This window comes from Macrosteles quadrilineatus, unplaced genomic scaffold (genome assembly GCF_028750875.1).
Source record: "Macrosteles quadrilineatus isolate MER2022 unplaced genomic scaffold, UCM_ALF_1.0 Scaffold_2__2_contigs__length_208266976, whole genome shotgun sequence".
NCBI lineage: Eukaryota > Metazoa > Arthropoda > Insecta > Hemiptera > Cicadellidae > Macrosteles > Macrosteles quadrilineatus.
In genome coordinates, this window is record NW_026542595.1 from 79778178 (window position 1) to 79792343 (window position 14166).

General features: G+C 34.9%; 1 protein-coding gene across 1 annotated transcript; it reads right to left on the reverse strand.

Annotated features, from left to right (window-relative positions):
• Positions 1-2964: 2964 nt before the first annotated feature.
• LOC128984477 (ATP-dependent DNA helicase PIF1-like) lies at positions 2965-13846 on the reverse strand. The gene is made up of 3 exons (XM_054403805.1): positions 13390-13846; positions 9735-9816; positions 2965-3079 (listed from the first exon to the last, which is right to left on the reverse strand). Exons 1-3 carry the CDS (start codon positions 13844-13846, stop codon positions 2965-2967), a joined length of 654 nt encoding a protein of 217 aa, XP_054259780.1.
• Between the last annotated feature and the right edge of the window lie 320 nt (positions 13847-14166).

A 14166-nucleotide genomic window follows, 5' to 3' on the forward strand; every position in this document is an offset into this window, starting at 1 on the left:
CATTAGCCTAATACGTCCTCTCTACATTCGTGTATTACCTTGTTGATAGAACGGCAAACAGACTGACTGATTGATGGGATCTATCGCATTGGTCGATTAACACGAGTCAATGAGCATTGATCATGACAGCACGTTACTCCCACCACCCTCACTAATATCACTGAGTATTGACATTACACTACTCTACTACTCACGCTAGAATCGCTGTACATAAACAGCACGCTACGACGCTACTGTACTACTTAAACTAGAACCACTTTACATTAACAGCACCCTACTCTGCTTCTTAAACTAGAATCACTGCAAATTACCAGAACGGTACTCTTCTACTCACACTAGAATTACTGTACATTAACAGAACGCTATTCTACTACCCACACTATTACTGTACATTATCATTACACTACTCTACTACTTACACTAGAATCTGTACATTAATAGCACACTACTCTACTACTCACACTATTACGGAACATTTACAGTACACTACTCTTCGTCACTTTGCTACTCACACCAGAATCATTGGACAATCAATGAGCATTGAAAGCTTATTACTTAGCAATTATTCAGTGAAATTGTATATTGAAGAAAATAAACGCAATTAATTAGGCCAAGTCTTGCTTGTCTCATGCAACTAATAACATAATTTATACATGAGAAGAGTTGAAAGAAAGCATATTTGTTACTACATATATTTGTTTGGTTTGAATTAACCTACAACGCTTACAGTTTAGGTCTTCGAAAGGCAAATATTTTTCCAGAAACGTCTATATTTCTACTAAGATTAATAATGTCTGTATTTTTTCTTTCAATAGTTCATATAAAACTTTTAGCTGTAGTCATCAAGGATTGGAAACCGGATATATCTAAGTTTCGTCTGAGTCAGGTGGTTATTCCAGTCAACATGTGAATGAGAAGCTTCTGTTCAGAGCTTCAGCGAATTATCTGGGGGTTTTGCTCCATGGATATAATGCTAAATGGGCACAGGAACCTCTGATAGATTTGAATAGGATTTCGGAATCTAAAATTAGGGTTTCAGGGTGATTGTCTGTCTACCTTCTCAGCCTGTCGGATTTCTTGTGTCTCTATGTAATGCCAATGTCACTGACACGTATCGGAAGACTGAAAGGTGTGTTACAAAACAATTCTTACACAATCAAAAGTTTTATTTCCAACAATACAATATTTTTCTTTGTCTCACTGCCCAGCAGGATAGTTTGTGGGTCTGACAGCTGTTTCTTCGTGTGCAACAACAATTTATTGATTTGCCAAGTTATCTAATCAAACTTCTCTATATTATCAACTCTTCACTAAATATCAACGGCAGATGAACTTATTTTGAGGATAGCAATGATATATTTTATGACATGGATGACCTTTCATGACCTTAACCTTTCTACATATTAAAATACTGGTAGTACATGCTATTTCCTTGTCTGGGGTATAAATGCAATTTTTAAATGAAATCAAATGAAAATGCCTTTATTCTCGAGCGCTTCTCAGTACAATTGTGGTTTACAGATATTTACTCATTAGATAAGTAATGTCTGGGAGCTTATGGGGTTCAAATACATTCTCACATAACGTCATCTGCAGGTGATTAGACATAAGTTACGCATACAATTCCCTAGACACAAGTATATTTGGTATGAGAAATGGCTTCCGCTATACTAGGAGAAAAATTGTTGTTTCAAAAACAAAATGCAATAGGACCTCTTAGTTTGAAAGCTAAAAGTCTGGGATGGAATAATAAACCTTATTCAAAAGTATTTCCTCAATTTTAACTTTAAAAATACTTACTACCAATTGTTTAAATTTATTCGGTAAATGTTTGTACAGCTATAGGCCTATATGAAAAGGACTTTTTTTAAATTTTGTTCTCCTATGTATTGGATTACTGAAGAGGTTGTTGTTTCTAATCGTGTCCTTTTTTTTATTTAAAAAACGCTCAAAATGTTCTACTTTTCATGAACATAATTTTGGTTTTCATAAATAAGTGGACTGGGGAAAGTTAATATGGACTGATTTTTAAATGGTTTTTACAGGAAGCTTTAAGCTTAGTGTTTGCCATAGGCCTACTTCTAATAAATCTTTTTGAATTGAAAATAAATTGTTTCTATTTGTTGAATTTTTTATAAGGTACCGTACCTCGAAATGGATTTTACATGGGAAATATATACTATTTTAGTTACATTAATTGATGCACACTGCGGAAGAACTAAAAAAGAAAAATGATGTATCTTAATTTTGTTTACAAATAATTATTATGTTCCTTCCATTTTATTTTTTATCAATAAATCCTCCGAGAATTTTTGTTGTGAAATATTATCTGCCATATTGGAGATTTTAAAAACATGAAGTTAGTTTTATCACTGTTTAGTGCCAGATCATTTATTAGCTGTAAACCGTTCATGGAGATCTTCCAAGGTTTTTTTACTGAAATTTGTACATTTGACACTAAGTTTTCTTTTACAAAAACAGTGGTATCACCTGCTGTACAGAAAAGTATTAGTTCTGAATGCATTTTTTGAGTAGGTCGTTGATGTAGCCTAAATGGTGAACAATAAAGGCCCCAAAGTTGAGCCTTGAAGAATCCCGTATTTAATAATTATCCAGTCCGAATAGTACGTTATCCTTTTTTAATAATAAAATTTTTTTGTTTGTGGTATACCACATGTGATCTAAACCATTGAAAATCCTTCAATTACCTTACCTATGATTCCAATGTTACTTAGTTTCTGAATTTGAAGTTCATGATTTACACAGTCGGTCAAATGCCTTAGACAAATTACAGAACATACCAGCTGCATTATCACAGAATGTAAAGGTGGGCAAAGTAGTCGAGGTAGTTGTTCGCAGACATGATTTGGTTTCAGGAACCGTAGGTTTTCATGTCCTCAACCAGATTCATTTATCCCTTCTTGCGCCCTGGGGAATAAATAGTAGGGCTTGCACATTGAGTGGTCACAAAAACATGGTGCGGGCCGATTTCATGTCCTCCTGAAGTTGTCGTATATCTTCGTATTCCGGTGTGATAATATTGGATTTGGCGGACTTGATCGGAAAAGTGACAATGTACCTGAAACATAAAATTGGCTATATTTCACAATGCAAACATGCACGGATGATAACGTCACTTATACATGCTAACCTTTTTTAGACGAGAATCGCTAAAACACTGAATTTGCTATTTTTTGTTGTGATATTTAAGTTACTACTAAAATATACCTTAGCTGGAGAAGGTATGACTTCACTTTGTTCTTAAGTTCACCAGGAACTGGTCCAAATTCATTCCGCTATTGTTAATTAGCTTCTCTTAGTTTTCTCACACAATTTCTAAGGAGATGGTTGGTACATTCTATTTTTGAGATTGTTGTCCCTGGTCCATATGTCTGTGCCCCAATCAGCTTACTCATGACACTACTGTCACCACCCACTGTAAAATAGCCATAGCATTACAATTTGAAATTATAAAAAAGATTTAAGCTCAGAAAATATTTTGGCTAAGGTTAATTGATTGTTAATATTAAGTATATCATGGCCATTTTAACTTACCTCGAAAACGATACAACCTCCAATACTTCCAAAGTTACGTTCCTAATGTTATTGCATTTACTGTGATTTTAACCAACAGATAGCATATTTAATGCCACCGCTTACCCATTATAAGGCTTTTTGACAAGCTAATAGGAATGGGAGAAAGTACTAAAAAAGAAAGTTTTAATATGTTGTACAGTTAAAAGCAAATAAAAAATAAACAATAATAATTATACTGACCGATTACATTTATATACTTCAGGTTGTACATGTCCATGCTCTTTTGAAATCCTTCGACTATTAAATCACTTTCCATTGCTATTGAAGTTTTCGAAAAACTTTTTAGCACACATGTGCTGGAGCATCGATGTTTTTTTTCCGCGAGCTCTTGCACAAATTTAGCAATTGGAATTCCTAACCCTGACGTAAGGCTCTTTTTTTTTTGTTTTTAGCCCAATAATGCAACCCAAAAAACAGATAAAAATTATACGCTATGTGATATATGAAAATAGAAAAAAATAGAAAGTTTGTGTCAGATTGCTGATACTGTTTATTTTAAATAATGTGTGTCTTCATGAGAACTGTGAAAAACAACATTATCAGATTTTGTTTTAATGATACTATTTCCTTGAAAATATATCAATAAAATTTTTCTCATAATCTTAACAGAAAGTATTTATTGTGTAGTAAAACATCACGGTTATCAACTTTATGAACTCTCTTATGACAATTCGCTATCCCTTCTTAGGTATTTAGGATAACCAGTCTCATCACTGTGGTAAAGTGATTATTTAGTTTGAAGTATAACAGAAGATATTTTAGTTCATTCATACAATAATAGCCAAGTCTGGACTTTGAACCTTCAACCCTTATCCCCACTCTGGAGACGAAATGACGGACAGTCGACTAGAGAACGCAGGTATGATAACATATCATTTCCGCCTGTCGTAGTTAGTACGTATTGCATATAGTCGGTAGTAGTAATTATTCAATAGTGCGTGTCGGCCTTAAGCATAGTCTTATTAAGTACGGGTGTAATAATCACAAAGCTCCTTTAGGTACCCTTTTGAACATTTTCCATCTACCATACATGGTTAATTCATGTGTCGAGCTCACATGGACCATGAATCGTTGTCATCAACACAATTTCATGAAGATTTTAAAATGTGTCCGCATTGGGCATTTCTGCACATACTAAATGGTTGATGACCTCTGGTTTGTTAAACTAGGCACCATCTTCAAGTGCTAAAAGCATGTTGCCGCCAAATGCAGGTTTAGTTGGACTTATAACTTTTATTATTTCAGTCCATTTATGGATGCAGGTAATTGTTATAAAAAAGTCAGGTTTTCCATATTTGCGTACTATAGCCTATTATATCTTGATGAAAGACTTGATCTTGATTAAGGGCTTGATCTTCATCTTGAATAAGGGCTTGCTCTTGATCTTGATTAAGGGCTTGATACCGTTGTACCATGTTTCTCATACTTCCCTCAAAAGAAGCTGGCAGGATACAATTTTTTCACCCGACGGTTTTCTTACTAAATTATGGTTCATTAAGAAGTCTTGGAATGCTTTCAATTGCTCTGTCCTATGTTCAGATTGGTGTACTTTACCGTATTTAAGTCTAGTTTTTTTCTCTGGTGTACTTATCCACTAAGTACTTCTGAAACAGTTTACTCGAATGTAAGTGAGAAACGCCATCTCTATTTATCCTTAACCATTCCCATCCATTTGGGCGTAGCCCAAGGGAAATACGAGAACATGAATTGGCCTATGAAACCTGTATACTTTTTCTTTATTTACCTAGAAAATTAAAACATTTAAATATATCTCACAATATTATTTGAATCTTAATTAATCAGCTACATAGGATGCTTAAAATTCCCTTCGCGTATGTTTTAGGTTTTATTATCGGCCGAAAATTCGTTCTGGTGCATGGATAGGTTGCTTATGCCAAATCTCCCAAAACTTCACTAAAACACTTTCAATTTTCTTGAGGATGTAATTAAACGTGGTTAACTCTATTCTCATATAAGAAAAAAACCCCACTTTGTCCAGTTTCAATTGAGGAAATAGATGGTGGTATTCCCCGAACCTACCTCTTCCGCGGTTAATTGCATAAACACCTACTTATTTCCACGAATTTTACGAAATTTACATTTTCAATCAAAAATAACTCTCCATCGCTTCAGGAAGATATTGTCTCAACCAGAGCTGAGACTACACTGAGCTTGAAATGCAAGCGTTTGTTGTGAACACACAACAGCATTCTCAAGCGCTTGGAACAAACGCTGAAAGTAAGTTACTTGTAACCAGCTTTCTTTGTAAGCGCACCCTAAGTAGCACAGCGACACACACATGGTTCTTTTTATATTTTACTATGATTAACAATTATTCTTTAGTTTATTACCTTATTTTTACAACCGTGCAATTCTAATTGAACAATACAAATTTTAGTTATACTACACTTGAAACCAGAGAAATTTTATTGAATAATATAGATACAGCAGACATCATGTTGACTCATCCTCGATATACGAGAACCCGTTTATACCTCGTGTGCCAAATAGAACCATCGGAGTTTCTGAGACACCGTATCAGCAGGAATTCTTAATTAAAATATCAGTTGGGAAGACTTTGTCTAATGAGAGGAGCAAAGTTTAATTATAAACCGAGAGACAATGACGTAATCTCGGGAATGAAACGTAACTAATGACGTCGACGTTTGTAAATCATCCAGAAACGTCGGTTTGCTGCTGGAGTTAAACGTTTCAGTTCAATGTGGGTCTTTGAGTTTCATTAGTTATACGGAGCTTACAATTGTGGACGCTATAACAATTGAATTACAAAGATCTATGTAGTCATTTTAAATTATGCAATCGACTCACAAATTGCAACTCTAAGAGATAACTGCAAAACACTGTATCTATTTATACACATTCAGGGAGCTACTTTGGTCAAGTGGTAGAGTGGGAGACTTCAGTCTCCAATGTCCCGGGTTCAAATCCCGCCAATGACCAATGAATTTCATATAATTGATGGTGCTGTTATCCACTAGGTCTAGTTTGAAGTAACGTGAAAAACGGTTCCAGGCCAGAGCGTCCTAGGATGTAAAGGCGGAAAAAATACAATTGGTTGATTTTACTCACAAATAAGAAATAGCAATAAACGCAAAGTTATTAAAGCTTTATAGAGGACTTTTTATCTTAAAAGTTTAATCATTTGTTAAATCTGATAAACTTCAGAATTTTGTATCTATTAATATTCATAAGTACTTTCCAATTATGGATTTTTTCCCAAAACTGGTGAAGTGTTACTGTTATTAAATTGGACTTTCCGAACGTGTCTTGTGTTTAAAACAAGACACACAACGTGTCTGAATGTGAACGCTCCTCCCGTTATCAAGTGAAAACTACTATTCAGTTTAACACAAGGAACGTTAGAAAAGTCCAATTTAGTAATAGAAATATTTCAGAACTAACGTAATAACAACGATATCGTTAGATTTATTACTATACAAATTCCTTTGTACCGGGTTGACATTCCTCGACGTTAAGAGCAGAGCACACTTCTGCTCACTAAAAGCTGTTTCGTGTCTGGCTCTACCTAAACACTCCACTTGGACTAATAGACTTTCTCTGGATTATTATTTTACATATTGGATTGTGGAAGATAATTTTATTATTTAAATTAAGTATCCGGCCCCACAAGGTGGTGGCGTAAACATAGCAAGGAAAGGTGACTAGGAGACTTGTAAGTTTAAATTCAATGTATTGTGCACGTTGCGCCTATAAATCTTTTTTAGTTAAATACATCCAAAATCTATTTATGGTTTGACAAATGTAGGAAATCTTAAATTCAAATTGTAAGATTTTACTTGGACGTAAGTGCCCTTTCTTAAGTTTTGATAGGATTATTCAAAAGTACAGAAATACTGTAATTAAAATTGCCTTAAATTACATATATGTTTTACATTCGTTGACTCCTTATAAAATATATATACAAAATACGCGAACATCTCATAAGTAGCTGAGCTTTCTGCAGTTTTACGTATGCAGCCATTACAGTTCCTTGTCGTTTTGCGGTAGTGAAGAAGAGAAAAATACGTGGAGGTAAGAACGTCTTTGATCATCCAAGTGAATAACTAAACGCTCCACTGCGGATATACTGTTATGTTCCCAGTATCTGACAAACTATTCAAACATTTAGTCTTAAACGTTTGAATTTCATCGCAGCAAACAGTTACGAATTTTAAGACAATCTTTTCAATATTCTATTGACATCACACGATCCTTGTTTGAAAACAAATTGTTTAAGGGGTAATTGAAAACGTTTTTCTGTCAACTGGTTTAGCTTTAAATGATTCAAATGATTGATTGATATTGGCCATTCAGTTACATGCAAACAATAGGCTACGTCAAACAAATAATAAATAAACATGCCAAACTTCTTCTTGCCCTCTTGGCTAACAAGATTAAAGGCTGAAATGAACACATGCAGGAGCTCACTCAATACAAAACATGCAAAGCAATGTATGCATACTAAAAATGAAAAAATAAAATAAAATCCACATGCTGCAAGCCATGCAAGGCAGAATTTTGTAATACCTTAGCTAGATAAGAACAAGACTACCGTAAATACTACCAAAGATTATCATTAATGTCTACTTCTAAAACAGTCAAATAACTTTCTAATAATTACTTTCTAATAATTCCAACAATCCATATTATACAATTTTAAAACTGCAAACGACCTAAGGAAAATATGATCTCTTAGAGAGAATTTTTGAGTAGTACATTAAATTGTTAAGCCCTTCAATCTGTGGGTCATATAATGGATTTTGAGAGTGTTTTAGTCTAGGTTGGCAAAAATATTGTTCGTCAATCGTCTGGTAACCACCTACTTTCCGGACTAGTGACTAATATACCATTGTGCCTGAGGACATAACTTTTCCTACAGTTACATAACAATGTACATGTTCTCTCGCTGATTTGAGAAAGCAAAGTGGCCAATTTGCTCATCAGTGAGACAATGTTATTATTGTCTCACTCTAATTACTTTGTCTCACTCCAGATTTCCAATTTGAAGGCATGAAATAGTGAGCGCGTAACATGCAGACAAGGTCGTATGCGCGCGAAATTCATTTGGCAGCACTGGCTGTAAATCAGCTGGTCAGCTGTTGTACTGTTGTATCATTAAATGGCATTTTAAAAATTCACTTCTATGTAAAAATATGTCACGTGTCTTTACCAATTTATTTGTTTTATGGTAACTGAAGGAAAAATGTAATGTGCAATTCGAGTGCAAAGTGCAATTGCCTCACTCGAGAAACCATTCCTCACGAGCCTAAGTATTTCTCTCGAGTGAGTCAATTGCTCCCTTTGCTCACTAGTTGCACAAATAACTATTCTACTCCAATAGAAAAAATTAATACATTGCATTTCTGCATGAATGGAATAATTTGTACAAATTGTTTGCCGCAAGTTTTAAATGTACCATCAAAGAACACTTTTTTCAATCTTGCAGGACCTCTTTCCCCTTTGAGGTAGCAGAAATGAGGATTATTGCGCCATCAATGACATCCTTTAGAAGGAAACTCGATATGTCTGACAAGTATAACATGTTTGCAAAACAACTTCGTGTCTAATTTCTGTTTTCTACTTTAACACTACAGCCATTGTGTAGTACAACCGTTTGAATTCTGGACATCAGCTGGATTGCGGCGATTGTTCAAAAATGTCCCTTTACCTGTAGGGAATAAGTGAGAAAATGCATGGACGATTTTGTGATCCGGATGTAAACTCATTGATCGGATTTTGGTTAGCAGATGGCCAAGTAATAGATGACCCAGATGCCCTCAAAACCAATCTGTCCTGGATCTAGTTGTTCCTATACCACCTACGATACTACAGAAGCATCTTTGCTATAGAGCACATTTGCTAAAAACGAAATACTTTATCCGAGTGTCTTATTACCTATCTAACACACTGCCTGACATTCGTTGTTTTATGCGTTGAAATGTCCAATCTTTCTCCACTTTATTGGAAAGATTAAATAAACATCTATATATATGTAATTCAGTCACCGGGAAAACTTCTCTTGCAGTAGAAATTGCTCTTGCTTCGGAATCTGAATTATTGTTTTAGGGTACAACTGTGGGAAAACTTCTTTAATAGATTTGAATAATCGAACATACGTTTCTTTCATTTTGTTGGGTATAAGAGCGAGCACAACTGGTATCACACCTGTTTTGGCTTCTGAGCTACTCAGTTCTGCAACTATGGAATAATATATTTTCATAAATTGTTTTCTGCGACTTTTAAAAGTACCATCAAAGAAAGAGTGTTTACAATCTTGTAGGGCTTCATTCCCCGTTGAGGTAGAAGAGATTTGGAAATAGTATATTTCACAACAAGAGTTATATACTTAATTTAAGTTGCTCCTTGTGTCTGAGGCAAAAAGAACTCGCATCTGTTGCAGGCGATCCAAAGCCTATGTTAAAATCTCTTTCAAAGACTCTACAAAAAAAATGCGTACTCAACTTTATTGTCAGGCTCACATTGTTCATTGTATAAGCGACAATTTTGGCAATCGACAAATCACTGCGTAGGTAAAATCTATGTACGTTCTAAGCCCTACAATAGTATTTTTACTCAGAGTTTGTGGATTTAATGTAGGCTCTTACAGTTCCCCGCTTATTAGAAAAAGCCCTAGATTTTTTATCCCCAACTCTTCTGTCCACTAGGGTAGTTCCTTTTTCCAAAAATTTCTTGCACAAGATCTGCAAATCATAATTTTGCAATAAAAATAATTGGTTTAGGATGTAGGATTGCTTTGTCATGTGTACACAAGGAGAACAATTTTTTGTTTGTATTGTAACAAAGTCAGCTTAGGCCTACATTGAAGCGAACACACACGTTTCATCATACATTTTTATTGATATCATTTAACAAAAAAACAAAAAACAATATGCACAAAACACGATTTTGCAAAATATAGGTAGGTCAAGGATTTATGATTGCTCTGTATTTTGTACAACAAAGTCAGCTTGGACTGAAGTCACAACATATTTTTGTTAAGTTTGTTTGTTTGAGTTTTTTGCTGTTTGCTGAAGCAAACTCGACATCTAGAAGCATCCGTCCACCCTTTGTTTTCTGGTCACATGGCTAACGTAGGTCCATCAGAGAAAGTAGGCCTACTGAATTCTTAAATTTAACACCTTAATGTCATAATCAATATAATAAGAATACTGAACTTTAAAGACACAGCAATATAAATAAATATAAGTCAGGCGCACCAACTGAAAATCAGCTGTCTAACTATTAACAGACATTGTAAAATATCTTATACTTACAATTTTTACAAAACTTATGACAGCTAGCCTGACCATACTACTGAACCGAATTACACGCGGTTGGTACTAAATGAAAGATATTTTCCTGTAAATGAGCAGAATCCCTTTAATAAGCTCAAAAATATGAACAAAAAATGAATTTAAAATAATAAAAAAACATGTAGTAAAGGTAGTAAAGGTAGCAATTGAACAGCTTAAATGAAATAACATGAGTATGCGTTTACAACATCCTTAAATTGTATTAGTATCAATTTAGCTCTTCCATTAAATATTATCCTAAAAAAAGACCAAGTAATCATGAAGCAAGTGAACAAAATTACATTAACATAAATTCAAAGCGTTACTCTGTTTACAATTTCCTTAAAGCAGTATTGTAACCTATTGTTTAGCACAGGCTGGGTTTTTATTTGAACCATATCTTCAACTAAATCAGCAGCCTCTGGTTCATCACTAAGATAAATTTTTTCTTAGTTTCTAAACATCTGGTCATGAACATTACTTTAATTTCATCTGATATTTTTCCTACCATATTGGCTACATACTTTTTCCTACTTCTTGTGCGAAAAACGTTGAAAATAACATAATCATTAACATTAGGGTTAGTTTTTGTTATGGTTTATCACTTTTGAATCATTATCTGATTCAGAAGAGCTCCCATATATTTCAAAATAGATTGAACCCGGATTTTTTTCTTCTCTAAGGGCGTCCTGAAACAATAGGGTCTTGTATTTCGCCAGTGACAGTAGATGTAGATAGTTCTGTAAAATGAGTTAAGGAATTATAACTATACTCGCCTTTGGCTCGCCCCCTATCTGTTAGTCGTCATTCGTATACAGCTAATCCAGCTAGCTGTTAGTCGTCATTAGTATATTAGAGTTAAGTTGTAACAAAGCGAGAAGTGAAACCGTCAATATTAAGTTATATAAGTTATTAAGCTCGACCTTAAGGAACACCTCATAAAAAAATTATTTTTAAAGTTACGGTAAGAGAGTATTATAGTTAAGTATTTTTACAACTGAGTTGTTGGTCAAGCGAAGTACAAATATAAGGAGAGTAGGGTTCGTTATAGTGAAAATCGACATTAAAGTAATAACGATTTCATGATTATATAAGAGGAGATTGATAAGTTCATAAGTTGATAATAGTAAAGTATTATATGAAGTAAATAGATTGTAGTAGATCGGAGGCCAGGAAACGTCGGAACCCTATTTGCAATTATTTAAAAATTAAACAAGTTAGTAAACTTTTGTATAAGATAAGTAGATTGATGTAGATTGATAAGTTGATAATATTAAAGTATTATATGAAGTAAATAGATTATAGTAGATACTCATGTATATATTTATTAAAATAGATGAAGTAGTGTTTGTTTCCCTGTCGGTTAGCTATAAACGTAATGGCATATCCAGTTCCGCCACAAGGAGGCCAGGAAACGTCGGAACCATATTTACAATCATTCACAAATGTACAAGTTAGTAAACTCTACTAACTACTTAAAGGAAATATACAGGGTGAGTTTTTTAAAGTGATCCAATAGCTAACTTTTTAAATACAGGACTTAGCACCTCACTTTAAATTTGAAACTTGCTCAGTTTTAAGTTTCACTCAAGAATACGATTTCAGATTTTTTCATTGTGGCCGCCATTTTCCAATATGGCTGCCAACTTTAAAATTTCTTATGGAACACCCTGTATTTTATTTTGTTTTTAGATTTTACTCTAAAAAATAAAACATTTTTGTTCTTGAGATTTATCTTTAGTCTATTTAAGGCGCATAATAATAACAAAACACATGCAAAGTTCACACACAACTAAACAGTAACAACACTTAAAACTAACATTGTTTTTAAACATGCTTTAGAATTCATGCAACTTTGTATGAAAACTTTAAGTCCTCGTAGCTCCTTAACCGTTAGAGATATTGAAAAAATCTCAAGAACAAAAATGTTTTATTTTTTAGAGTAAAATCTAAAAACAAAATAAAATACAGGGTGTTCCAAGCCATATTGGAAAATGGCGGCCACAATGAAAAAATCTGAAATCGTATTCTTGAGTGAAACTTAAAACTGAGCAAGTTTCAAATTTAAAGTGAGGTGCTAAGTCCTGTAATTAAAAAGTTAGCTATTGGATCACTTTAAAAAACTCACCCTGTATACAACAACTAAACTAATTACTAAAGAAAGAACAAATATATACAACAACACGGGGACTTTTGGTAAGGCAGACCCCCTATGTACAACTGCCGGTGTTGTCAAGTCACGGCGGGGAGTTTTGATGAAGCAGATCCCCTTGCCTACTGCTGGTGTCAAGTCCGGTTTAGAGTAGGAGATCGTCATACACGATGTTTTTCGCGTACGCGATCCCACCTCGGACACGTTCGGGATGTACCAGAACGACAATATGGTCAGGATGTCTGACCCTACTGAGCAAGACATACAGTTGCCCGTGCGTGAAGCAATCGGTCCGTAAATCAAAACCGACTGAATCTATTGTCTTACCTTGGCTCTTGTGTCCGGTCATGCAATAGGCCAACATCAGTGGGAACTGACGTCGACGAACACGTAACGGCGAACTCTCGACAAACGTGAACGTAAACGTAATCCGGGGAATTCCGATAGGTTGCGTCTGTCCGGGAAGTCTCACTGTAATCAGACGGTTGGAGATGCCGATTGCAATGACTTTAGTGCCGTTGACGAGTCCTTCAGCAATGTTGAGATTCCTCATAATGAGGCAAACAGAGCCGATCTTCAGCCGCAGAACATGGTCTGGTACGCCCTTGCCAGTAGCCGTGTTCAGGAGTTGAACGTCGACATCCAAGCCATCGTCGTTCTCTCTGTCTACTGTGTCGGCGCTTCTCAGCTCGTACAGATGACCGTCGAGGGAGTTCAAGATGTGGTCGTTGATCTCCTTGACGTTCACTATCAGAGTCGAGAGGATTGCGCGTCGCGAACGCATATCAGAGTCGAGTAGGACGTTTGCGGGAAAGACGGAATCGACCAAATCAGTCAAATACGTCACTTGTCTAATTGCTTTGTTCTTGCCAAACTAGTTAACAGTTGTTTTTACTGTTCATAAAGGTCCCCTGAAAGTTTGAGTCAGTTACCTCTGGCCATTTTGGACAGAGTAAATTATAGTCTTTGTCTTAATTGGTGAAACTTGTCACTTTTACATATCCATCAGGCCTACTAACAGTTTTTTACCGCAATTATTAAAGTTACCGATTTTGTTTTGTGTTCATTTCTGTTAATTGTCTTGTTTAATTTATTAAAGCTTTA

Excerpts from the sequence above, each read along its gene's own strand:
- LOC128984477 (XM_054403805.1), bottom strand. The coding sequence starts at position 13,846 with ATGCGTTCGCGACGCGCAATCCTCTCGACTCTGATAGTGAACGTCAAG. Across the intron at positions 9,817-13,389 it reads GACCGGACACAAGAGCCAAG|TTGCAGAACTGAGTAGCTCA; the intron begins GTAAGACAATAG and ends ATTATTCCATAG. Across the intron at positions 3,080-9,734 it reads CCCAACAAAATGAAAGAAAC|GTACATTGTCACTTTTCCGA; the intron begins GTATGTTCGATT and ends TTTATGTTTCAG.